Source organism: Oncorhynchus tshawytscha, linkage group LG01, assembly GCF_018296145.1.
Source record: "Oncorhynchus tshawytscha isolate Ot180627B linkage group LG01, Otsh_v2.0, whole genome shotgun sequence".
In the NCBI taxonomy this organism is placed as follows: domain Eukaryota; kingdom Metazoa; phylum Chordata; class Actinopteri; order Salmoniformes; family Salmonidae; genus Oncorhynchus; species Oncorhynchus tshawytscha.
In genome coordinates, this window is record NC_056429.1 from 84,185,402 (window position 1) to 84,212,811 (window position 27,410).

General features: G+C 42.5%; 1 protein-coding gene across 1 annotated transcript in view; it reads right to left on the minus strand.

Annotated features, from left to right (window-relative positions):
* The window catches only part of macrod2 (mono-ADP ribosylhydrolase 2), a 1,261,723-nt gene that overhangs the window by 1,227,737 nt on the left and 6,576 nt on the right, over positions 1–27,410 (minus strand). The window contains exon 3 of the mRNA XM_042326660.1: positions 24,525–24,623. Coding sequence (XP_042182594.1) covers positions 24,525–24,623 — 99 coding nt within the window. The remainder of the gene's footprint in view (positions 1–24,524; positions 24,624–27,410) is intronic.

Sequence of the window (27,410 nt, forward strand, 5' to 3'; positions counted from 1 at the left end):
TGTGTCTCAGTCAGTGGAGGATGGCGCTTGCAACATCAAAGGTTGTGGGTTCGATTCCCACTGGGGTCACCAATACATAAAATGTATGCACGCATGACTGTAGTTCGCTTTGAATAAAGAGTCTACTAGGTGACATATCTTATTCTTATATTAATATTAGGTATCATTACTTGAATGATAACGGATGAGAGTTGTAATGAAGTTATGAACCAACTGTCAAATTACTGCACACTCAGCAGCACTCACTGCAATCACATTATCTGTCATTTTATTTTAGCCTGACGAGGCTCGCCCGACTACTTTTACTAACAATTAGATTTGCCTAAGATTTCATTTTCAACAGTGCATCAAATCCTCTGGAATGGCTGTGTAGAGAAGGAGAATCATAAGACATCAAACAAATGTGTGTCCCAAATGGCACCCTATTCCCTATATAGTGCACTATAGTGACATGTGGGCCCTGTTAAAAAGTAGTCTATTACAGGGAATAGTGTGCTATTTGGGACACATATAAATTGTTAAACTTCCAAGTAAATAACCTCTTCTCCCAATCATACATCTGCACTGCCAGTGGTTTATAAATGTAACCTATTTGTAGCAATGTGTTAGCCATTACCTCGACGAGCTGGGAAGACATTACAGAAAACCTTGCCTCGGCAGGCCAGTAACCCAAGTACCTCATCAGCATTTCTGCAACCTCACACACACACAGCACTATGTCACACAGACATACGAGCACACTGACTCCTCCAGCCTCTTCCTGGTGATGGCTGGCTTAGCTTTCTCATGTTTTAACAAAGGGTTACATCATCCACATAGCTAGCTGCCAAGAACGAGGGAATTGAGGGAAAGAAAAAGATCTCTTGCATCCACAATACCCTTCTCTTTCTTTCAGCACCAGTTCATTCTAAAGGCCTCTCCCTCTCTCTCAGCCTACACAGAGCAAACACGTCTAGGTGACTCCCTCTTTTCCCTGAACTGTCTCTCCAATTCTAGAGCCTCAAGTCTGCCTAACGCTCCTCAAACCCTAGGGTTTTGGTTTCAAGACCAGAGACAAGAACAGACATTGAAGAACAAGAATGAGGCAGACAGCATGAAGTGAGAGCAACACATATTGATTCTCAGTGGTCACCCAGACAATGCAAAAGAAGCATCTGGACAGTGAGAGAAGAGCTAGAGAGAGAATGAGAGACAGCGAGAGAAACATACAGAGAGAGAGAGAGAGAGAGAGAGATATATAACAGTTTAAAATGCACCAGTCAAGCAGCTCTCTCATCTCTCCTCTGCAGCCACAGCTAAACCTGTTCTCATCTCTGTCCTTATTCTTAGGCATGTAGATGTACATTTAGCCATGGAGACACAGTGCCCCCTGCAGGTGATCACACAGACTACTGGCAGACTGTGTGGGTTCAAATCAAATCAAATTGTATTTGTCACATACACATGGTTAGCAGATGTTAAATCGAGTGTAGCGAAATGCTTGTAACATGTTCAGTACTTAGGGTCTGTTCATTTTCCTGTCTGTCTGATAGGACACCTTTCACTCTACTGCTAGTGACGCAGGACTAGTTGGGTAGTTGAGAGAAGTCTCTCTCACACACACTAACACACTACCCACATACACACACCACCCACATACACACGCACAGAAACACGTACAGACACATATAAACACACACACACACACACACTCACAGTTTGTATGGTGGCTGGATGTGAGTCATTGTTTCAGAGCATAGCCGTCCATCCACTCAGACAGCACTCTGCCTTGTGTTTCACTCAACACAGAGAGAGAGAGAGAGACTCTCAGAGAGCTAACCTCATCTCAAATAAAACCCACTACACAGCCCACAGCATCCGGGTGGAGAGGGAGGCAGTGTCGCGATATTGAACAGAATCAATGAACATATTGTAGGAGTGAACAAAAACAACTAGCAGGGCCGGCTCCAGATAAAAGCAACATAAGTGGTAGTTTAGGGCCCCTGGCCACTAGGGGGCTCAGACCCCAAAACAACTTTATTTTGTATTTATTTTCAGGAACTCAGTCATGGTCTCAACTTACTATTGAGAGTAAGAATAGTGGAATTAACCAGATGCAATTTCGCAAATGGGTTAGCCATCAGCAGATTTCTCTTATGTCAGTCACTGACAATCATTCAATTAGCCATTTCAGCCAACAATTTTTTTGATTGGTAGTTACTCTAATCAGCTATCTAAACTTGTAGTAAGTAATCATGGCCGAATACCGACCGGGCACGCAGGGCACGTGCCCAGTGGCCCTAACCTCCAGGGGGCCCCCATTGATTTTGTTAGTCATTACCATTACCATTCAGATATCATATTAACACTGCATGTGTATAATTACAGATCATTAGCTTTAAAATGTCAAAAATATATTATATGTTCTGATGTTTAGACCACTCTCCATTCTACTAGTATGGTCTGATGTTTAGACCACTCTCCATTCTGCAAGTATGGTCTGAAGTTTAGACCACTCTCCATTCTACTAGTATGGTCTGAAGTTTAGACCACTCTCCATTCTACTGGTGTGGTCTGATGTTGAGACCACTCTCCATTCTACTAGTATGGTCTGATGTTGAGCCCACTCTCCATTCTACTGGTGTGGTCTGAAGTTTAGACCACTCTCCTATTACCTTTCCGTCATTGTAAATAAGAATTAGTTCTTAACTGGTTTGCCTAGTTAAATAAAGGTTAAATAAAAATACATTTAAAAAATCCAAGCTGAAAGGTCTTCATATACAATGGGAGAGTAGCAAGAGTAGAGAGGTGTTGGGAGAAAAGCTAGTCTGAAATGGACCCCAAGCCACTTCTGTAGATCTGAGAGGATTGGATAGGTGGGAGCAACATGGTAACATTTCCACCTAGCCAATCAGAAGGCAATTAGCATAAAGCTTACACAGTTTGTATCCAATCACCTCAGATGATGCCGAGGGGTGTAGGTTTGATTGGGGATTCAGAACATCATGTTCTTTGAACTACTGTGTAGTGCCTAGTATGTAGGGGCTAGGGGTAGATGAGTGCTAAGGACTATAGGATTCAGATCTAGGCCTACATAGAGATGGAGAGAGTCCATCATTCCCCCACATTCCCACAATAATGCCTATTACTGTATCTATCCAGTCTTATCCTATACACCCTACAGTCTAGGCCCGAGGTGTAGGAGCTAGGTCAAAAAAAGAACATGTGCGGACCTTGGCTAGGAGTAGATTTGCAATTCAGATCTGGAATTGTGTGGATAGAGAGAGTACTTCCTTTAACTATACCATGTCCCTGTCTGACACTGACTCTGAGAAACCTCCCAATTATTCAAAGCCCTGATGGATGGGGACTGGCTGTCCCCACTGGGGGAGGAAGGAAGAGGAGGAGGGGAAGAGGAATATGAAGGGGAGGAGGAGAGCCCCATTCACTACACACACAAACACACACACACACACACACACAGCTCACCTCCAAGACAATGACGAGGCTTTCTGTCAGATGGGGGAGAGAAGAAAGGAACGGAGGGACCAGCCTCTTCCTGAACACTGGCCAGCCCTCTCCCTGTCCTACCCCCTGTCCTCTTCATGAACACTGCCCCCCTCGTCCTCTTCATGAACACTGGCTAGCCCTCCCCCTGTCCTCTTCATGAACACTAGCCAGCCCTCCCCGTCCTCTTCATGAACACTAGCCAGCCCTCCCCTGTCCTCTTCATGAACACTGGCCAGCCCTCCCCCTGTCCTCTTCATGAACACTGCCCCCCTCGTCCTCTTCATGAACACTGGCCAGCCCTCCCCCTGTCCTCTTCATGAACACTAGCCAGCCCTCCCCCTGTCCTCTTCATGAACACTGGCCAGCCCTCCCCCGTCCTCTTCATGAACACTAGCCAGCCCTCCCCTGTCCTCTTCATGAACACTGGCCAGCCCTCCCCTGTCCTCTTCATGAACACTGCCCCCCTCGTCCTCTTCATGAACACTGGCCAGCCCTCCCCTGTCCTCTTCATGAACACTAGCCAGCCCTCCCCCGTCCTCTTCATGAACACTGGCCAGCCCTCCCCTGTCCTCTTCATGAACACTGCCCCCCCTCGTCCTCTTCATGAACACTGGCCAGCCCTCCCCCTGTCCTCTTCATGAACACTAGCCAGCCCTCCCCTGTCCTCTTCATGAACACTAGCCAGCCCTCCCCCGTCCTCTTCATGAACACTAGCCAGCCCTCCCCCGTCCTCTTCATGAACACTAGCCAGCCCTCCCCTGTCCTCTTCATGAACACTAGCCAGCCCTCCCCGTCCTCTTCATGAACACTGGCCAGCCCTCCCCCGTCCTCTTCATGAACACTAGCCAGCCCTCCCCGTCCTCTTCATGAACACTAGCCAGCCCTCCCCTGTCCTCTTCATGAACACTAGCCAGCCCTCCCCTGTCCTCTTCATGAACACTAGCCAGCCACCCCTGTCCTCTTCATGAACACTAGCCAGCCCTACCCCGTCCTCTTCATGAACACTGGCCAGCCCTCCCCGTCCTCTTCATGAACACTAGCCAGCCCTCCCCCGTCCACTTCATGAACACTGGCCTGCCTTAGTTGGACATTCATCAATTTCCCTCTCTACAGACTCAAGTTGGGGTGTGTGTGTGCGCGCGGTGTGTGTGCCACAGGAGGTTGGTGGCACCTTAATTGGGGAGGACGGGCTTGTGGTACTGGCTGGAGTGGAACGATATCAACGACATGCTCCCCTCAGCAGCTTCCACAGGTGCGTGGGTGTGTCTACCATCTTCCTCCCAGACACTCCACAGAGTCATACACCACTAGAGATGCATAGCTTTTCACTTGCAGGAATCCCTGACTACATTCTCCTGATTGGGTCTGTAGTATGAACAGGGGAAACGATTATATTGGCACTAGCTTTACATTGACATTATCCAAATAGCAATAATTGATCAAAAGATAAAGCCTTCAGTGTAAATTAATACTAAAACTGTGTCAACCTCGAGGCCTATTTCCTGATGTTTGTGTTAGCTAGAGCTGGGATGCTTAACACTGAAGGGTCCCACCATTTAATGTCCTAACAACACTGACCGAACCGACCATTTATCGAGGACATTTTACGGATGTTGATAATAATGAGAAGCAGCCTTTTCTAGAGGAATGTGATGTTTGAAAATAGATACGTCTGTTATTATGGGATTTTGCTAACGGAACAACTGATAGCTACAACATTCAAAGTAGCAGTAGTAGTTTTAAGGGTAATATAAAACATGAACTTCTACACATTAATGTGGTAAACGTATCGTTTAATTTATCGTTATGGTAATTCAGTCAACTTACTGTGATATGGATTTTGGTCCATATCACCCAGCTCTAGAGTGAGCACTGAGCAGGACTAAGTCTATACCAGGACAGAATAGCTTGTGAATGTGTTCGCTTCCCTGCACATAAAGGCTCAAACGGCAGGCAAGGATAACCCCATCCCTGTATCCCTGTACTGCCTCTCCCTCCTGGAGGCTGATATTATTAACTGGTGTTTTTCAGAGCAGAATTCTCCTCTCCTCCTCCCCCCTCCCTCCTCTCCTCCTCTCCTCCTCCCAGTGAGCAAGGGCAGTCATTTTACTGTTCAATAGAGCAGACACTTCTCCTTGCCAGGGGCATGTATTCTCATTCCTGGTGCAACAATCACAAGTTAGTACTAGAAGTTACCCAGCCTCTGTCCATCCCCTCCACCCTGAGATTACACAGATTCATAAAGACCTCAAAAACAAATCCAATTTTGATAAACTCCCATATCTATTGGGTGAAATACCAGTGTGCCATCACAGCAGCAAGATTTGTGACCTGTTGCCACAAGAAAAGGGAAACCATTGAAGAACAAACACCATTGTAAATACAACCCATATTTATGTTTATTTAATATCCCTTTAGTACTTTAACTATTTGCACATCTTTACAACACATATGACACTTTAAATATCTTTATTATTTTGGAACTTTTGTGAATGTAATATTTACTGTACATTTTTTATTGTTTATTCCACTTTTGTTTGTTATCTATTTCACCTATGTAAACATAGGTTTCCCATGCCAAAAAAGCCCCTTAAATTGAATTGAGAGAGAGCGAGAGAGCGAGAAAGAGACAAAACAATCACATTTTATTTGTCACATGCGGCAAATACAAATGGTGTAGACTTTACCATGAAATGCTTGACTGATTGGCATTTGGCAGTCAGTCACGGTCAAAGACAAAGACAAATATTGCTCAGCCAGGGTGTGAGGAAGAGAATGTGTAGAGACCGATAGACTGACCACTCAGACCATTTAGAATCCTCTGCATGGGGCCTCTGGGGGTTAGGGTGGCAGTGTCCACTGGGCAGCATGTCCAGGCTCTGACAGTACTTACTGGACATAGTCTGGGCTATATCACTAGAAGCTAGAAGAGATACAGTTTATGTCAAAGTGACATCACACTCTCTGAACTCAGGGGAAATGGAAACAGAGCCTGTGATGTGACTTCTGCTTTAAGATGTTAACAAGGCAACACTCCTCTTAACTCCTCCTCCACATGTATTGGATTGGTTCAAAAGTGCAGAAAAGAACATGCCAGCATTTTTTTCTCTCTTAAGGACCAGAAAGAAATGCTGCTTAGGCATCAATTACTTCGATCAAAACAGAACGATTGGGCGCGTTTGACATTGCAGCCGACTTTAAACGTGAGTCGAGACAAATCATAAATAACTACTCAAGTCTCAAACTCACGTGGTAGTTTGACATCACTTTGACAGAAGAGTGATTCCAAATGAAAGATGCCGATTTGGGGGATTTTCACAAAATGTGATCCATACAATGGTCCTTTGGAAGAAGGATTGTTTACATATATTTGACATTTGTATCTAAAAGCATAATTGAGAAAGAATTAATCAAAATCATGCTGACAAAACCAGACGCGCGCACGTTGATTTTGTTTACCCACACCAGAAGCGATCAGAACACTCAGGTTGGAGTCATTAAATCTTGTTTTTCAACCACTCCACAAATTTCTTGTTAACAAACTATAGTTTTGGCAAGTCGGTTAGGACTAGAGGTCGATCGATTATGATTTTTCTACGCCGATACCGATTATTGGAGGACCCCCCCCCCCAAAAAAGCTGATACCGATTAATCGGCCGATTTCTTTTTAAAATTATTTTTAATAATGACAATTACAACAATAGTGAATGAATACTTATTTGAACTTAATATAATACATCAATACAATCACTTTAGCCTCAAGTAAATAATGAAACATGTTCAATTTGGTTTAAATAATGCAAAAACAAAGTGTTGGAGAAGAAAGTAAAAGTGCAATATGTGCCATGTAAGAAACGTTTAAGTTCCTTGCTCAGAACATGAGAACATATGAAAGCTGGTGGTTCCTTTTAACAATTAAATTTACAATATCAAACAAGATAATATAAACCATAAGACAGTTATGTATATTCGTCTGTATATCAAATTATATATACATGAACTTAATTTCCTCTTTGATATTCCCAGGTAAGAAGTTTTAGGTTGTAGTTATTATAGGAATAATAGGACTATTTCTCTCTATACGATTTGTATTTCATATACCTTTGACTATTGGATGTTCTTACAGACACTTTAATATTGCCAGTTTAACAGTATAGCTTCCATCCCTCTCCTCGCCGCTACCTGGGCTCGAACCAGGAACACATCGACAACATCCACCCTCGAAGCAGCGTTACCCATGCAGAGCAAGGGGAACAACCACTCCAAGTCTCAGAGCGAGTGACGTTTGAAACGCTATTAGCGCGCACCCCGCTAACTAGCTAGCCATTTCACAATGGTTACACCAGCCTAATCTCGGGAGTTGATAGGCTTGAAGTCATAAACAGCGCATTGCGAAGAGCTGCTGGCAAAACGCACGAAAGTGCTGTTTGAATGAATGCTTACGAGCCTGCTGGTGCCTACCATCGCTCAGTCAGACTGCTCTCTCAAATCATATACTTAATTATAACATAATAACATACAGAAATACGAGCCTTAGGTCATTAATCTGGTCGAATCCGGAAACTATCATTTCGAAAACAGAACGTTAATTCTTTCAGTGAAATACGGAACCGTTCCGTATATTATCTAACGGGTGGCATCCATAAGTCTAAATATTGCTGTTACATTGCACAACCTTCAATGTTATGTCACAATTATGTACAATTCTGGAAAATTAGTTCGCAATGAGCCAGACGGCCCAAACTGTTGTATATACCCTGACTCTGCGTGCAATGAACGCAAGAGAAGTGACAAAATTTCACCTGGTTAATATTGCCTGCTAACCTGGATTTCTTTTAGCTAAATATGCAGGTTTCAAAATATATACTTCTGTGTATTGATTTTAAGAAAGGCATTGATGTTTATGGTTAGGTACACGTTGGAGCAACGACAGTCCTTTTTCGCGAATGCGCACTGCATCGATTATATGCAACGCAGGACACGCTAGATAAACTAGTAATATAATCAACCATGTGTAGTTATAACTAGTGATTATGATTGATTGTTTTTTATAAGATAAGTTTAATGCTAGCTAGCAACTTACCTTGGCTTCTTACTGCATTCGCGTAACAGGCAGGCTCCTCGTGAGGCAGATGGTTAGAGCGTTGGACTAGTTAACCGTAATGTTGTAAGATTACTTCCGGCGCCAACAGAGATGGCTGCCTCGCTTCGCGTTCCTAGGAAACTATGCAGTATTTTGAATTTTTACGTGTTATTTATGACATTGGTACCCCTGGTAATCTTAGGTTTTATTACATACAGTCAGGAGGAACTACTGGATATAAGAGCAACGTCAACTCACCATCATTATGACCAGGAATACGACTTTCCTGAAGCGGATCCTGTGTTTTGCCCACCACCCGGGACAATGGATCGGATCCCAGCCGGCGAACCAATACAACGACGCCGTAAAAGGGGCAGACGAAGCGGTCTTCTGGTCAGGCTCCGGAGACGGGCACATTGCACTTTGCTCCCGAGCATACTACTCGCCAAAGTCCAGTCTCTTGACAACAAGGTTGATGATATCCGAGCAAGGGTAGCATTCCAGAGAGACATAAGAGACTAACGTTCTTTGCTTCACGGAAACATGGCTCACTCGAGACATGCTATCGGAGTCGGTACAGCCAGCTGGTTTCTTCACGCATCGCGCCGACAGAAACAATCATCTTTCTGGTAAGAAGAGGGGCGGGGGGGGGTATGCCTTATGATTAACGAGACGTGGTGTGATCATAACACACAAGAACTCAAGTCCTTCTGTTAACCTGACTTAGAATTCCTCACAATCAAATGTCGACCGCATTATCTACCAAGAGAATTCTCTTCTATTATAATCAAAGCCGCATATATTCCCCTCCAAGCAGACACATCGATGGCCCTGAACAAACTTTATTTTACTCTATGTAAACTGGAAACCACATATCCTAAGGCTGCATTCATTGTAGCTGGGGATTTTAACAAGGCTAATCTGAAAACAAGACTCCCTAAATTCTATCAGCATACCCTGAATCATTGTTATTCTAACTTCCGCAACGCATATAAGGCCCCGCCCTCCTTTTGGAAAAGCTGACCACGACTGCATTTTGTTGCTTCCAGCCTATAGACAGAAACTAAAACAGGAAGCGCCCGCTCTCAGGTCTGTTCAACGCTGGTCCGACCAATCTGATTGCACGCTTCAAGATTGCTTCGATCACGTGGATTGGGATATGGCCCGCATTGCGTCAAAAAATAACGTTGACGAATACGCTGATTCGGTGAGCGAGTTCATTAGCAAGTGCATTGGCGATGTCGTACACACAGCAACTATTAAAACATTCCCCAACCAGAAACCATGAATTGATGACAGCACTCGCGCGAAACTGAAAGCGCAAACCACTGCTTTTAACCAGGGCAATGTTACTGGAAACATGACCAAATACAGTGTAGCTATTCCCTCCGCAATGAAATCAAACAAGTTAAGCGTCAGTATAGAAGCAAAGTAGAGTCGCAATTCAACGGCTCAGACACAAGAGGTATGTGGCAGGGTCTACAGCCAATCACAGATTACAAAAAGAAAATCAGCCCCGTCGGGGACCAGGATATCTTGCTCCCACTAAACAACTTCTTTGCTTGCTTTGAGGACAATACAGTGCCACTGACACGGCCCGCTACCAAAACCTGCGGATTCTCCTTCACTGCAGCCGATGTGACTAAAACATTTAAACGTGTTAACCCTCGCAAGGCTGCAGGCCCAGACGGCATCCCACGCCACGTCCTCAGAGCATGCGCAGACCAGCTGGCTGGTGTGTTTACGGATATATTCAATCAATCCTTATCCCAGTCTGCTGTTCCCACATGCTTCAAGAGGGTCACCATTGTTCCTGTTCCCGAGAAAGCTAAGGTAACTGAGATAAACTACTATTGCCCCGTAGCACTCACTTCCGTCATCATGAAGTGCTTTGAGAGACTAGGCAAGGACCATATCACCTCCACCCTACATGACACCCTAGACCCACTCCAATTTGACTACCGCCCCAATAGGTCCACAGATGATTCAATCGCAACCACACTGCCCTAACCCATGCTGTTCACCGACTACAGCTCAGCATTTAACACCATAGTACCCTCCAAACTCGTCATCGAGCTTGAGACCCTGGGTCTCGACCCCGCCCTGTGCAACTGGGTACTGGACTTCCTGACTGGCCGCTCCCAGGTGGTGAGGGTAGGTAACAACATCTCCACCCCACAACACTGGGGCCCCACAAGGGTGCGTTTTGAGCCCTCTCCTGTACTCCCTGTTCACCCACGACTGCTTGGCAATGCACGCCTCCAACACAATCATCAAGTTTGCAGACGACACTACAGTGGTAGGCTTGATTACCAACAACGACGAGACGGCCTACAGGGAGGAGGTGAGGGCCCTCGGAGTGTGATGTCAGGAAAATAACCTCACACTCAATGTCAACAAAACAAAGGAGATGATTGTGGACTTCAGGAAACAGCAGAGGGAGCACCCCCCCCTATCCACATCGACGGGACAGTAGTGGAGTAAGGTAGAAAGTGTTAAGTTTCTCGGCGTACACATCACGGACAAACTGAATTGGTCCACCCACACAGACAGCTGTAACGGATTTCGTCCTCTTCGTCTGAAGAGGAGTAGCAAGGATCGGACCAATACGCAGTGTGGTAAGTGTCCATGTGTTATTAGAATACAAAATAACAAAGTGAATATAAACGAAACAGTCCTGTGTGGCACTGACACAGGAAACAATCACCCACAAAATACCCAAAGCATATGGCTGCCTAAATATGGTTCCCAATCAGAGACAACGATAAACAGCTGCCTCTAATTGAGAACCAATCTAGGCAACCATAGACATACAACAAACCCTAGACTGGTGCCAACCCCATAAACATACAAAACCCCTAGTGCATCAAAGCAGGGACCGAGAGACTGAAAACAGCTTCTATCTGAAGGCCATCAGCTGTTAAACAGCCACCACTAACATTGAGTGGCTGCTGCCATACATGTAAAAAATGTATCACTAGCCACTTTAAACAATGCCACTTAATATAATGTTTACATACCCTATGTTACTCATCTCATATGTATATACTGTACTCGATACCATCTACTGCATCTTGTTTATGTCGTTCTGTACCATCACTCATTCATATATCTTTATGTAGATATTCTTCATCACTTTACACTTGTCTGTATAAGGTAGCTATTGTGAAATTGTTAGGTTAGATTACTCATGGTTATTACTGCATTGTCGGAACTCGAAGCACAAGCATTTCGCTACACTCGCATTAACATCTGCTGACCATGTGTAGGTGACAAATAAAATTTGATTTGATTTGGAATCCCTGAGCTGACAAGGTAAAAATCTGTCGTTCTGCCCCTGAACAAGGCAGTTAACCCACCGTTCCTAGGCCGTCATTGAAAATAAGATGTGTTCTTAACTGACTTGCCTAGTTAAATAAAGGTGTAAAAAATATATATAATAAAAATAATAATAATAATAAATAAAAATCGGCAAAATCGGCATCCAAAAATACAGATTTCCGATTGTTATGAAAACTTGAAAATCGACCATAATTAATTGGCCATTCCGATTAATCAGTCGACCTCTAGTTAGGACATCTACTTTGTGCATGACACAAGTCATTTTTCCAACAATTGTTTACAGACAGATTATTTCACTTATAATTCACAATTCCTGTGGGTCAGAAGTTTACATACACTAAGTTGACTGAACGATTAAACAGCTGGGAAAATTCCAGAAAATGATGTCATGGCTTTAGAAGCTTCTGATAGGCTAATTGACATCATGAGTCAATTGGAGGTGTACCTGTGGATGTATTTCAAGGCCTACCTTCAAACTCTGTGCCTTTTTGCTTGACATCATGGGAAAATCAAAAGAAATCAGCCAAGACCTCAGAAAACAAATTGTAGACCTCCCACAAGTCAGGTTCATCATCCTTGGGAGCAATTTCCAAACGCCTGTAGATACCACGTTCATCTGTACAAATAATAGCACACGAGTATAAACACCATGTGACCACACAGCCGTCATACCGCTCAGGAAAGAGACGGGTTCTGTCTCCTAGAGATGAACATACTTTGGTGTCAAAGAAAAATTCTGATTACCGATTGTTATGAAAACTTGAAATCAGCCCTAGTTAATCGGCCATTCCAAAATATATATATATATATATTAGAGGTAATCGGAATGGCCGATTAATTAGGGACAATTTCAAGTTTTCATAACAAATTGGTAATCTGCATTTTTGGACACCGATCATGGCCGATTACAATGCACTCCACGAGGAGATCAAATTGCAAAATCTTCTCTCCGCCCCATGGTAAAAGGTGTATAATTGCAGCAAACTTGCTTTAAAAAAATATTTTCTCTACACCACATGGCATACTCTAATTAACTTGAAAACTCCACTGTCACTAAATGGGGCCACTAAAATGTTTTGCTAGCAATGTGTGTGTGGGGGGAGTGGGGTTAGAATGTGCATACGCAGAACAGCAAGCAACTAGGCCTGTCATGATAACTTATCCATCCCTGCCGTAGAGTATATTATGTTTTGGAAATGAAAATACTACTCTTACTACAGAGCAAGCTGTAAAGCTTCATATGACACCAATTTTTGCTTTGTACCATCCACAGATTAAACTTTATGGAGCCTGGGTAAGGCCAAAATGTCATAAATATACCAACTTTGATGAATTACTTTGATGAAATGTCAAATATGCGTCAACAATCCTTCCTCTAAAGGGCCATTCGATGGATTACATTTGGTGAAAATCCCCCAAATGTTTGTCCTGGTTTCATATGAAATGACTCATGTAAGCTGTATCCAACCAGGCTAGAGCCCATTCACCTCCTGCAAAAATAGGGAAGGGTCTGAGCCATACAGCACTGGAGTCTAAGAATCACTGTAAGAAAATGTTTTGTTTATTCACATAGCGAGGATATATCAAACTCTACTCCTTTTAAACATTAGGCTACATATCACACTTTCAAAAGTTATTACATAATGATTAACCATGACGGAGTGGAAGCCAATAATCATTCAATAAGCCTCTTTTCTTTCTAGGAGTTTGTCTACAGACAAGAGGCAGAGCACTCAGAAAGCTGAGAATATTCTAAATGTCCTTTTTTCACTCTGCATCTCCTCTCTGCCAAGTACAGAAGTCAGTGATGCCATCTTCAGATTAGTATAGAAGTTCTCTGGCTGTGTTTCAAACAGCACTCTATTCGCTATGTAGAGTACTACCTTTTGACCAGGGCCCTATGGTCTCCTGTCAAAAGTAGTGCACTAAATAGGGAATAGGGTCCCATTTGGGAAGTAGCCTCTATTTCCTCCATTAAGACTGGGTGACTCAGGGAGACATGTAATGTGCTTTGAACATTAAACACCATTAGCCAATGCTACACAGTGCGCACACACGCACGCACCCACAACCACGCGCACACAGTGCCCTGTCAGAAAGTAGGCCTCCATTAGCAAAACAACTGTCACTAAAAGAGCCCTCATCACCATAAAGCTATACAAAAATGAACACGTACTTTGTAAATCCATTCCATTCCCAACTTTTTTTCTTTTTTTTATGGATTTTTTTCATTCTAGTGGAACCCTTGTGGGAATAATAATAACAGCAGAAGCAGAGAGCAATTTACATTTCAACGCCTATTACCACTGTTGTCAGTTACTAGAACAATTAACGAAGGTGACAACACAATTTTTTCAATTAAACAATAACTGGTCATCCAGAAAGTGATTTGAAAACTAATTTTGCCTGCTAAGAACCGAGCTGACGCTATGGGAGACACACACACACACAGTGCTACAGAATTAATTGCTACAGATGTAGGATCTTAATTTGAGCCAGTTTGCTACAGCAGGAAAAAAGTCCTGCAGCAACAGGACATTTGAAATATTTTGTGGATTATAATAAATTGACATTTTGTTATGGGTTGATACATTTTTCGTAAGGGAAAATCAAGTCTGAAATTAAAAACTTCAGAAGCCATTTTAAACCTCAAATACACTAAACGTTTTAAATGTCCTGCATTGCAGGGTGATCAAATTAAGATCCTATACCTGTATGTGGAAATTTAATTTCCACTGTGTGAAACGACTCAGGATTTCACTAACAAACATAGTTTAATTAATTCAAATAATGATAACAAAGACTAAAAAGGTCCTTCCAACGATATTGTTCAATGAAAAAATATTGTTTTATAGATGCCTATACCAATTCCATACAAGTTAGCCTACAGGTTTCTTTGAAACATTGTCTTTTCAATCAATCATTCACTTTATTGTCTCAATTGGAAATGTGTAGTGCAGTCTGGGAAAAAACGACTTTAAAACAACCACAATCATAAAACAAAGTGTAGGCTACTGTTTGAACCATCCTGCACACCACAAACAGACAGATTCAGACTGTGGATGGTTGTATTATACCTCACTAATACTCTAATCAAATCTCTAATACCTGCTATGTGGATATGAATGTGAATGGCTTCGCTGCATACCACAGCATACCAATAACCATAACCTCTGTGGCGGGCACTCCAGACATGGGTTCAAATACTATTCAAAATTATTTTAAAATACTTGATCTGGGCTTGATTGAGCTTGCCTGGTGCAATGGAAGTATGGAACCAATAGAATTGTCACAAAAGCAATACCTCACCCACGTACTACTCCAGTCAGAATAAACAAATGTACTTGAAAGATGTCAAATAGTATGTGAACCCAGTTCTGCTGGGCTAGCGCTCGTCTTAGCTGAGACCCTCTCGAATGTTTGATTGGCCTCATAAGCAGATGCCTTACACAGTAAATTGCCAATCGAATACAGACACATGCAAGAATAGAGGGATGGGAGGATAAAGGTTTTTATAAACTGGGTGGTTCCAGCCCTGAATGCTGATTGGCTGAAAGCTGTGTTATATCAGACCGTATACCATGGGTTTGACAAAACATGTATTTTTACTGTTCTAATTACGTTGGTAACCAGTTTATAATAGCAATAAGGCCCCTCGGGGGTTTGTGGTATATACCACGGCTAAGGCATGTGTCCAGGCACTCCGCGTTGTGTCGCGCATAAGAACAGCCCTTATAATGGTCATATACCACACCCCCTCGTGCCTTATTGCTTAAATGACTGGTAATGGATCCTGAATCAACCTCTTCACCTATAATTACACCAGTCATCATTATAATACACTTTTTCCCCCTTCACACACCACACAGTCATAAGCACACACATACACGCACGCACACGACACAGTCGTAGGCACACATGCACACACGCAAATCACACTTGCTCAGGTATCTTTATGGCCTCATTCTGTTCAGTAGAGTAGCAATGAAGTTTAGAAGTTTAGTTGAGATGGTACTCTATTTCTTCCTTGTGACAGACGGACAGTGAGGGGGAGGGAAATGATTGAACATTAAATTGTGTTTTAAAAAGAAAATAACAAGGATTAGCAGTAAATCCTGACTGAGCCTCATGCCATCATCCTGGTACTGTCCCAAGTGGTACCCTAGTCCCTATATAGTGCACTACTTTTGACCAGGGCCCATAGGGATTAGTGTGCGATATGGGGACCCCTGAAATGCAGAACGAAGTCACAAAGTCATCTGCACTGTTTTTCTTTTTCTTTCCTGGCAGCTAGACACTTAATCCAACTAAGATTACTGCAGATAATCCTTCTAAATGCATCGGATTAACAATCAGTGAAATTACCCAATAGATGTATCGAATCTCAGTGAGATTAAGACATACAGCAGCTCCACCTGTTTTTCAAAGCACGCCTGGGCCATTCCTGGTCGTTACTCGCTAATAACAGAATTATGTACACTGGTCTATGAGAAACACAGACACACACACACAGAGACACAGAGGAACAGAAACACACACACAAACACAGTCAGTCACACCCTGCGGATCAATAGCTGAGACAAATCAAGCCTCATCCCAACTCTCATCTCTCACTGCATTTAATGAACTACTTAGCAGTACATTGTGTGATGGTGTGTTGAATGCAAAATGAATGGTAAAATAAACAAAATGGCAGCATGGTTGAAAAACCAGTCTCTGTACGGGAGGTCTGGCTGCTATAAGAGACTACCTCGAGTCTCTGTAGGGGAGGTCTGGCTGCTATAAGAGACTACCTTGAGTCTCTGTAGGGGAGGTCTGGCTGCTATAAGAGACTACCTCCAGTCTCTACACGGGAAGTCTGGCTGCTATAAGAGACTACCTCCAGTCTCTACACGGGAAGTCTGGCTGCTATAAGAGACTACCTCCAGTCTCTACACAGGAAGTCTGGCTGCTATAAGAGACTACCTCCAGTCTCTATACGGGAAGTCTGGCTGCTATAATAGACTACCTCCAGTCTCTATACGGGAAGCCTGGCTGCTATAAGAGACTACCTCCAGTCTCTATACGGGAAGTCTGGCTGCTATAAGAGACTACCTCCAGTCTCTACACGGGAAGTCTGGCTGCTATAAGAGACTACCTCCAGTCTCTACACGGGAAGTCTGGCTGCTATAATAGACTACCTCCAGTCTCTACACGGGAAGTCTGGCTGCTGTAAGAGACTACCTCCAGTCTCTACACGGGAAGTCTGGCTGCTATAAGAGACTACCACCAGTCCCTGAACAGGGAGGTCTGTCTGCTGTAAGAGACTACCACCAGTCCCTGTACGGGGGGTCTGGCTGCTATAAGAGTCTATCACTGGTCCCTGTATGGGAGGTCTGGCTGCTATAAGAGACTACCTCCAGTCTCTACACAGGGAAGTCTGGCTGCTGTAAGAGACTACCTCCAGTCTCTACACGGGAAGTCTGGCTGCTGTAAGAGACTACCTCCAGTCTCTACACGGGAAGTCTGGCTGCTATAAGAGACTACCTCCAGTCTCTACACGGGAAGTCTGGCTGCTATAAGAGACTACCTCCAGTCTCTACACTGAAAGTCTGGCTGCTATAAGAGACTACCTCAAGTCTCTACACGGGAAGTCTGGCTGCTATAAGAGACTCCCACCAGTCCCTGAACGGGGAGGTCTGTCTGCTGTAAGAGACCACCACCAGTCCCTGTGTGGTGGGGGGTGTGGCTGCTATAAGAGACTACCACCAGTCCCTATACGGGGGGTCTGGCTGCTATAAGAGTCTACCACTGGTCCCTGTACGGGGGTCTGGCTGCTATAGAGACTACCACCAGTCCCTGTATGGGAGGTCTGGCTGCTATAGAGACTACCACCAGTCCCTGTAAGGGGAGGTCTGGCTGCTATAAGAGACTACCACCAGTCCCTATATGGGGGTCTGGCTGCTATAAGAGACTACCACCAGTCCCTGTATGGAGGGGTCTGGCTGCTATAAGAGACGACCACCAGTCCCTGTATGGGGAGGTCTGGCTGCTATAAGAGACTACCACCAGTCCCTGTACGGGGAGGTCTGGCTGCTATATAAGCTTACCACTCCTGGATCTCACTTTACTCAAGCAGCAGATCTTATTTGACTCCACACACACACTCTTTCTTCGCAATGCACACACACACGCACACGCACACACACACACTATAAAAGCCTCTCATTCCTGGACTCAGCATTAAAGCAGCAGCCAGTTTAATCTCAGTTTAATCAAGGCTTCAGTGTTTGTAGACAGCTTTAACAAGATGAGTCACTGACTGGGCTAGGAATGAAAGTCCAGGAACTTAGAGGAGGGATGAAACAGAAAAGTGAACGGATCCTGATTAATGACGATGGCAAAGCGAAAAGGGGGGAAAAAAATGAAAAACAAGGACATACTGTAGCTGGCAGGGAGGTAGGATAGGATTGGGGGCTGTGCCCAGATATCCAGTATGGTGGTGGTAGACATTTGCCCCCCTCCATGTAGACACTACTCTTAACAGCAGGTTACATAGTGCCATCTGCCTGATCAGACAGGGAGCTAGTCCATTAATGTCCACCCTCCAACTCCACAAACAGATACACACAGCCCCTTCCTGCCCTGCTCTCTCTCTCTCCCGACAGCTCACCACCCCAGGTGACATATTGAGCACCTGCTGTCCGACCTCTGTCTAAACATAATTAAGGAAGAATTAGAAACTCAATGATCCTAATAATTTAACTGTAATAGGAGATTTAAATCACCCTGAAGTCCTGATAAAAGCTGAGGAGGATCTGTGGAAAGCAGCACTATGTTACACACACACACACACCAGTTTAGATTTTTCTGTGTGGATTCAGAAGTCAAATTAATTCTGTCAGAGTGAAATGAATGAACACTCATGAACACTAAAATAACCCCATTGCTGGTGTTAATAACCACAGGTATTGTTATTGAGAGTAAAACAGTCCCATCAAAACTACACCTATCACTATCATATTTCCCAGCATGCTATGCAGGTAGATTACTTTTTAGGATTGTTTTTAATATCTGCGTTTTTGCATGTACATTAATTAATTGGTTAATCTTATGTTACACAAAGATAAATAACATACTTTTGAATCCAATCAGTTAGATTTATTGCCCCTATTATTGAAATGGTTGTTCTGGTTTAAATTATTTAGGTAGTGTTTTTTATGACAGTCATTCTGAATGCAGGTTGCGCATGAATAAAAATGCAAACTGTTGGATACACCACTTTGCAAGCCAGGATAATGTGACTTGCAGGTCTGATGTGGTATGTAAACCTGGAGTTTCCTAACACCACTGTGTTGGAGTAAAACTAGGCCATCAACTAGGCCAATAAGTAAGGTCTTAGGATACATGTAATGTATTGTCAGAGTTTAATTTGAATTATAGAATTAGCCCAGAAACTCACTTGGTGAAAGCCACAGGCTTAAAATGAAAGACTTCAATAACCATGTCTCTGTCACTAACAAATACAGTCATGGGTGTTGACTTTAGAATTTCCTCAAAAAGAAAAATGGCACCCTGGGAAAAATGCAAATTAGGATTTAAACCATAAAGTGTTAAATCAACTAGGGATATGACATTTTTGCCCGATACCGATATCCGATATTTTACTTGCCAAAAACAAACCTTACCGATATCCAATATTTAAAAACCTTAACGGCCTTTTAAGCATTCTAGTACAGTTAAATAGTTAACACACACACACATAGTGGTCTAAGGCACTGCATCTCAGTGCAAGAGACGTCACTTCAGTCCCTGGTTTGAATCCAGGCTGTATTACATCCGGTCGTGATTGGGATTCCCATAGCGCGGTGCACAATTGGCCGAGCGTTGTCTGGGTTTGGCCGGGGTAGGCCATCATTGTAAATAATAATTTGTTCTTAACCTACTTGCCTAGTTAAATAGAGGTTACACACACACCACACTGACCAAAACGTTATTTTGTTGGCATAGATGTATGTCCCCATTACCAGTAAAACATCATCAAAACCTATTTCTTTCACTTACTTGCTGTGCTGTTTCGTTGTTTATTTGTTCAGTCGTTTCATTCTCAACCAGAATTTCATCATACGTGTCAAGCAGTGAAGTTTCAGCTCTGTCTGTCCGTGGCCTCTTCCTCAGTGAGCACTGTCACTGTCCGTTTCCATCTTGTCCAGCTGTGTATGTAACATTTCACTTAAACCCTGTTTCTTTTCTGCATCGAAGTAGTGGTCCTTGTACTTAGCACTGAGCATGGTGGCAGCACAGTAAACAGGCTCAGAGAGAATACCACCGAATTTTTTGTTCACAGCCTCGGGTACTTTTGTAAGTTTTAACCCCACGGTCTGTCTGCAGTTTTGTTGAACAGGCGTTTCAATGCCATGACAGAGGGTATCACGTCTGCTGCAGACGCTGTTGATGAGCTTATTTCTCCAATCAGTTGTTCAAATAGCGCTAGGAGTGTTTTCATGTTCCAAAGTTTCAAACATGTTCTCAAATGCCATTGAAATGGCAGCACATTCTTGAGCAAGAATACGGCTTTCCTCAGTACAAAATCCTTGTCGACCCACTGTGCTGTCAGACTCAGCATGCTCATGGGGCTGATATAGCTGGGCCAAATGTCAGTCGTGACGCCCATAGCAAGCAGCATAATGAATTCCATAATCTTGGCATTAATGGATTTCGCTTTTGAGCTGTCTCGCTGAAATGTTGTTACTCTTTCAAATGACTGCTCAACTTGAACGTGTTTAGTTGTTGGAAGTGTGCGCTTAGTATTTTTCTGCTTTTGTTCTGTGTAGCGCTGTATTGTTCGTGGCGTCATTACGTCAGCTACTTACGTTATAGGTATGCACGTCATCTACTTACGTTATATAGGTATGCACGTCATCTACCTACGTTATATAGGTATGCACGTCATCTACTTACGTTATATACGTATGCACGTCATCTACTTACGTTATATACGTATGCACGTCATCTACTTACGTTATATAGGTATGCACGTCATCTACTTACGTTATATAGGTATGCACGTCATCTACCTACGTTATACAGGTATGCACGTCATCTACCTACCTTATATAGGTATGCACGTCATCTACTTACGTTATATACGTATGCACGTCATCTACTTACGTTATATAGGTATGCACGTCATCTACTTACGTTATATAGGTATGCACCTCATCTACCTACGTTATATAGGTATGCACGTAATCTACCTACGTTATATAGGTATGCACGTCATCTACCTACGTTATATACGTATGCACGTCAGCTTTGACATCGGTTTTGCACATCGGCGTTAAACTAGACATCGGCCAATACCGATGTTAGCATTTTCAGCTAATATCGTCCGATTCCGATATGCTCACCGATAGATCATTCATCCCTAAAGTCAACACCTCAAAATGAAATGTTGTTACTCTTTCAAATGACTGCTCAACTTGAACGTGTTTAGTTGTTGGAAGTGTGCGCTTAGTATTTTTCTGCTTTTGTTCTGTGTAGCGCTGTATTGTTCAAGGCGTCATTACGTCAGCTACTTACGTTATATAGGTATGCACGTCATCTACTTACGTTATATAGGTATGCACGTCATCTACCTACGTTATATAGGTATGCAAGTAATCTACCTACGTTATATAGGTATGCACATCATCTACTTACGTTATAGGTATGCACGTCATCTACCTACGTTATAGGTATGCACATCATCTACCTACGTCATATACGTATGCACGTCATCTACCTACGTTATATAGGTATGCACGTCATCTACCTACGTTATATAGGTATGCACATCATCTACCTACGTTATATAGGTATGCACGTCATCTACTTACGTTATATACGTATGCACGTCATCTACTTACGTTATATACGTAAGCACGTCAGCTTTGACATCGGTTTTGCACATCGGCGTTAAACTAGACATCGGCCAATACCGATGTTAGCATTTTCAGCTAATATCGTCCGATTCCGATATGCTCACCGATAGATCATTCATCCCTAAAGTCAACACCTCAAAATGATTTACTGTAACACTACAGGTGTTAGTTTCCTACACTGAGAAAGTGTAACAGCGTCAGCATTAAGAAAAGTGAGTCCAGTTTACTCTAAATCAAGTGTTATGTTTTACACTGTAGGTGTTGCGTATTACTCTACAGTAGAGCTATGCAAACACCACAATCAAGTTCATTTGAACACGTTAAGAGTTAAAGAGGGATCACTGCAACATAGTTACATCTTTAACACTTTCAAAAGTGTTATTTTAACACCAGTTCAGTGGGACTCATATGTTCACTGAAAATAGTGTACATTTTACACTGTCAGAGTTAAATGTACACCCTTGAGTTTGCTGTGCAGACATTACACACACAGGGCATACACACAGAGCATACACACAGAGCACACAGCACTATGTCACACAGACATGAAATGTTCTCCTGTAGTTTTTTAATTGTTAGTGAAATTAGAAAAGCCAGAAAGTCATGTTTGTATTCCAAATAATGTTTTAGCCTTTGTTTACACAGGTTAGCCTCAAGAGAGACTTGTATGAGTTCAGATGGAATTGTTCCTTGGTAGTCTTAAACAAATCTACTTTGAAACAAAAGTATACATCTCACACACATGGTTATGGACTTAAAAAATATATAACATTTTGTGTTTGCATCCCAATATTACACTTTATATACGTCACAGAAGACTGAAATATAACAAAACCATTCGACATAAATTCACTGGATTTTAGTGGGTCATTTTTAAATAATGTTTAATAGTTATGAAATTATAAAAAGTATTTATAGCATTCAACCCATGAGGCCACTAGAGGGCGATTTGGTCATTTGACTGCAGGAAAGGGGCTACATATTTTAGATGCAACACTTACAGTGTAAGCATTATGTTTCTGCTTTCTAGGCTGATATAGAACAATAAACATTCCAGCTGGCCGTATGCATCCATACATAAAAGACACAGGCAAACCGACACTTCCCCTATGTTATTTGGGTCTTTTGAGTGTGAGTACAGATGCTGCTGGCTCCAATAGAGGTTATGTACCAAGATACTAATGTGCATAAAAACAGCTGGTTACACAGGAGACAGTAATAACCATTGAGATCAAATCTATCAATCTCTCTCTACAGTAATAACATAATCTCTCTCTACAGTAATAACACAATCTCTCTCTACAGTCATAACATAATCTCTCTACAGTAATAACACAATCTCTCTCTACAGTAATAACATAATCTCTCTCTACAGTAATAACACAATCTCTCTCTAGAGTAATAACACAATCTCTCTCTACAGTAATAACATAATCTCTCTCTACAGTAATAACACAATCTCTCTCTACAGTAATAACATAATCGCTCTCTACAGTAATAACATAATCTCTCTCTACAGTAATAACACAATCTCTCTCTACAGTAATAACACAATCTTTCTCTACAGTAATAACACAATCTCTCTCTACAGTAATAATATAATCTCTCTCTACAGTAATAACATAATCTCTCTCTACAGTAATAACATCCTCACAACTAACAATAATTGGAACAGAATCCTATCACCAAAACATGCATGGGTCCCTATTCTGCTATTTAGCACAATGTTTCATAGTGTTCTGGCTCTCTGCCATACAGTAAGTAGATGGTAAGTAACACAGGCGCTCTGCCATAGGTTGGTGTGAATAACAACAGACAAGGAAGTGAACTACTTACTATTCTGCTAATCTCTCAAACCACCTGTCAGAATAAAATACCAGTAAGAGAACACACACACACACACACACACAATTAGCGAGCTTCTACAGATAACGGGCTGTTAATTAACCAGACTACTAGTAACCACATTACTCTTACCTCTACATTAAAAACATACGCTCACATCATTCACTGTATCCCACACAGGCCCACAAAAAGTGTGGCCCTCAAGGCAAGTCTTAGCAGCCAAATCCTGAAATAGGAATGATGTTGTTTTCTCTCACCCCACAATGAACTACTACAGAACTGCTCAAAGTCAATGATTCACCATATTTGTTTCTACGACCCACAATCCACCAATCAATCCAACAAGAGTCAGCACTTTACACCCACCAACACTAGAGGGCAGCAAACTCATAAATCACACTGACTGCATGTTGTAAGTTTGTAGCGTGAAAAAACGTTAGAAAAACCACAGCTTTGCTGATTTCACACACACTGAACTGTTGACAGTTCATTTATAAAGCACCTTACCAGAAATAACAGACACAGAAAAAACATGGTTTTGCTTGTTTCACAGCTTCCTACATTAAACCAGTGTAACTCAATTTTAAAAGCACCTTACCAGAATTAACAAACACAGACAAACTGCATGGCATGAGGTTGTAGTGTGAAACAACTGTTCACCATAGGCATGGCTTGTTTCATAAACATCAGCATTAGCAAACACAGACAAACTGCATGGCATGAGGTTGTAGTGTGAAACAACTGTTCACCATAGGCATGGCTTGTTTCATAAACATCAGCATTAAAGCAGTGCAAACGTATTTTGCCATAGTTTGACAAACTCCTGCATCAAACCAATGTAAATGAATAACAAAGCATCGTACCTGCGTTAACTATGGCATCGACCTCGAGGATGGTGATGTCACCCTTGTAGAGAGATACTTTGTCTCTCAGAAGGTCCTTCCCTTCCTCTTCCTCTGTCACTAGAAACAACAAAAGCAGGGGTTTGTTCATTAGCTACACTATACAGGTACTCTTAAAGACAGGACCAGAAATAAAGACAGATTACTCGTTTTTTTTTAGCTTAGTTCTTCTTGTCACTGTCCTTGTGGAATACTGTACATCTGGAATGAGCCATATCATTGTTGTTCTATAGACTAGTGCATTATTGAGGGTTTAAAAGAGTAAACTTACAGGCACAAACACACAGCCTGCCAGCAAGCCAGACAGACAAACACACAGACAAACACAGCCAGACAGACAAACACACTAACAGACTAACAGACAAACAGTGCATTCGGAAAGTATTCAGACCCTTTCCCTTTTTCCACATTTTGTGACGTTACAGCCTTATTCTAAGATGGATTAAATACACAATTTTTTTCTTACAATCTACACACAACACCCCATAATGACAAAGCGAAAACAGGTTTTTAAAAATGTTTGCAAATGTATTAAAAATAAAAAACAGAAATACCTTCTTTACATAAGTATTCAGACCCTTTTCCATGAGACTCGAAATTGAGCTCAGGTGCATCCTGTTTCCAATGATCATCCTTGAGATATTTCTACGACTTGATTGGAGTCCAGCTGTGGTAAATTCAATTGATTGGACATGATTTGGAAAGGCACACACCTGTCTATACAAGGTCCTACAGTTGACAGTGCATGTCAGAGCAAAAACCATGCCATGAGGTAAAAGGAATTGTCCATAGAGCTCCGAGACAGAATTGTGTCGAGGTACAGATCTGGGGAATGGTACCAAAACATTTCTGCAGCATTGAAGTTCCCCAAGAACACGGTGGCCTCCATCATTCTTAAATGGAAGAAGTTTGGAACCACCAAGACTCTTCCTAGAGCTGGCCTCCCGGCCAAACTGAGCTATCGGGTGAGAAGGGTCTTTGTCAGGGAGGTGACAGAGAACCCGATGATCACTCTGACAGAGGTCCAGAGTTCCTCTGTGGAGATGGGAGAACCTTCCAGAAGGACAACCATCTCTGCAGCACCCCACCAATCAGGCTTATGGTAGAGTGGCCAGACGGAAGCCACTCCTCAGTAAAAGGCACATAAAAGACTCTCAGACCATGAGACACAAGATTCTCTGGTCTGATGAAACCAAGATTGAACTCTTTGGCCTGAATGCCAAGTGCCACGTCTGGAGGAAACTTCGCTCCATCCCTAAGGTGCATCATTCTGTGTGGATGTTTTTCAGCGGTAGGGACTAGGAGACGAGTCAGGGTCGAGCGAAAGATGAACAGAGTAAAGTACAGAGAGATCCTTGATGAAAACCTGCTCCAGAGCACTCAGGACCTCAGAATTCCAATAGGACAATGACCCTAAGCACACAGCCAAGACAAAGGAGGAGTGGCTTCGGGACAAGTCTCTGAATATCCTTGAGTGGCCCAGCCAGACTTCAACCTGATCAACATCTCTGGAGACCTGAAAATAGCTGTGCAGCTATGCTCCCCATCCAACCTGACAGGACTTGAGAGGATCTGCAGAGAAGAATGGGAGAAACTCCCCAAATACAGGTGTGCCAAGCTTGTAGCATCATACCAAAGACTCAAGGCTGTAATCGCTGCCAAAGGTGCTTCAACAAAGTACTGAGTAAAGGGTCTGAATACTTGTGTAAATGTGATTTCTGTTTTTTTTATACATTTGCTAAAATGTCATTATGGGCTATTGTGTGTAGATTGATGAGAGAAAAAACTATTTAATACATTTTAGAAAAATACTGTAACAAAATGTGGAAATGTCAAGGGGTCTGAATACTTTCCGAATGCACCATACAAAGATACACACAACTGGGGTAGTGGTATGTACTGAAAGTATGAGAAAAAGTCCCCAACTTCAAGCAGATTCATATGTGTACTGCAGTCATAAATTCACAAAAGTGTTCTGCTCACAGGAGGCTGGTGAGGGGAGGACGGCTCATAATAATGGCTGGAATAGAGTGAATGAAATGGCATCAAATACCATTCCATTCATTTAAGCTATTACTATGAGCCAACAGCCACCTGTGGTTCTGCTAAATATGCCAACCAACATTTCAGATCTAATCTACAAAACCCCCCAAAACAGCTTCAAAATAATACTTCCACATTTTTATCACTGTGGCACACACACACACACAACTAAATCAATTCATCTGGCATCAGTGAATTCAGTGTCAGGCATCAGATCATGATAATCACATCAGGAATGTGTTCCAAAATGGCACACTACTGCAAATATAGTGCACTACATTTGACCAGGATCTTATGGGTCTAATGGAAATAAAGACTGGGCAATTAACATTGATTCCTACAATACAGTCAGTACCACATGCCTGCAGGGTATGTGTGTGTGTGTGTGTGTGTGTGTGTGTGTGTGTGTGTGTGTGTGTGTGTGTGTGTGTGTGTGTGTGTGTGTGTGTGTGTGTGTGTGTGTGTGTGTGTGTGTGTGTGTGTATATAACATGTATCTATACAGGTACTGGCTGGCCTACCCTCCTAGACTTTGATAGTTTTTTGTTATATTATCCTATTTATGTATTCATTAATTTTACTACAGTAAATGTTTTATTTTATGCACTTTTGAGATTACTATGTAATGAAAAGCACCTTACAAATGTAATATATTATTATTACCGTTATTATGTGGCCAAACTAGTCTGTGTCAAAGTGTAGTCTAGTAAAGAGATGAATTGTACAATCTGATATAAAAACTTTAATCATCACAGGCATTGACAACTCGACGATAACATTTTATTTTCCAAGACAATGCTAACTT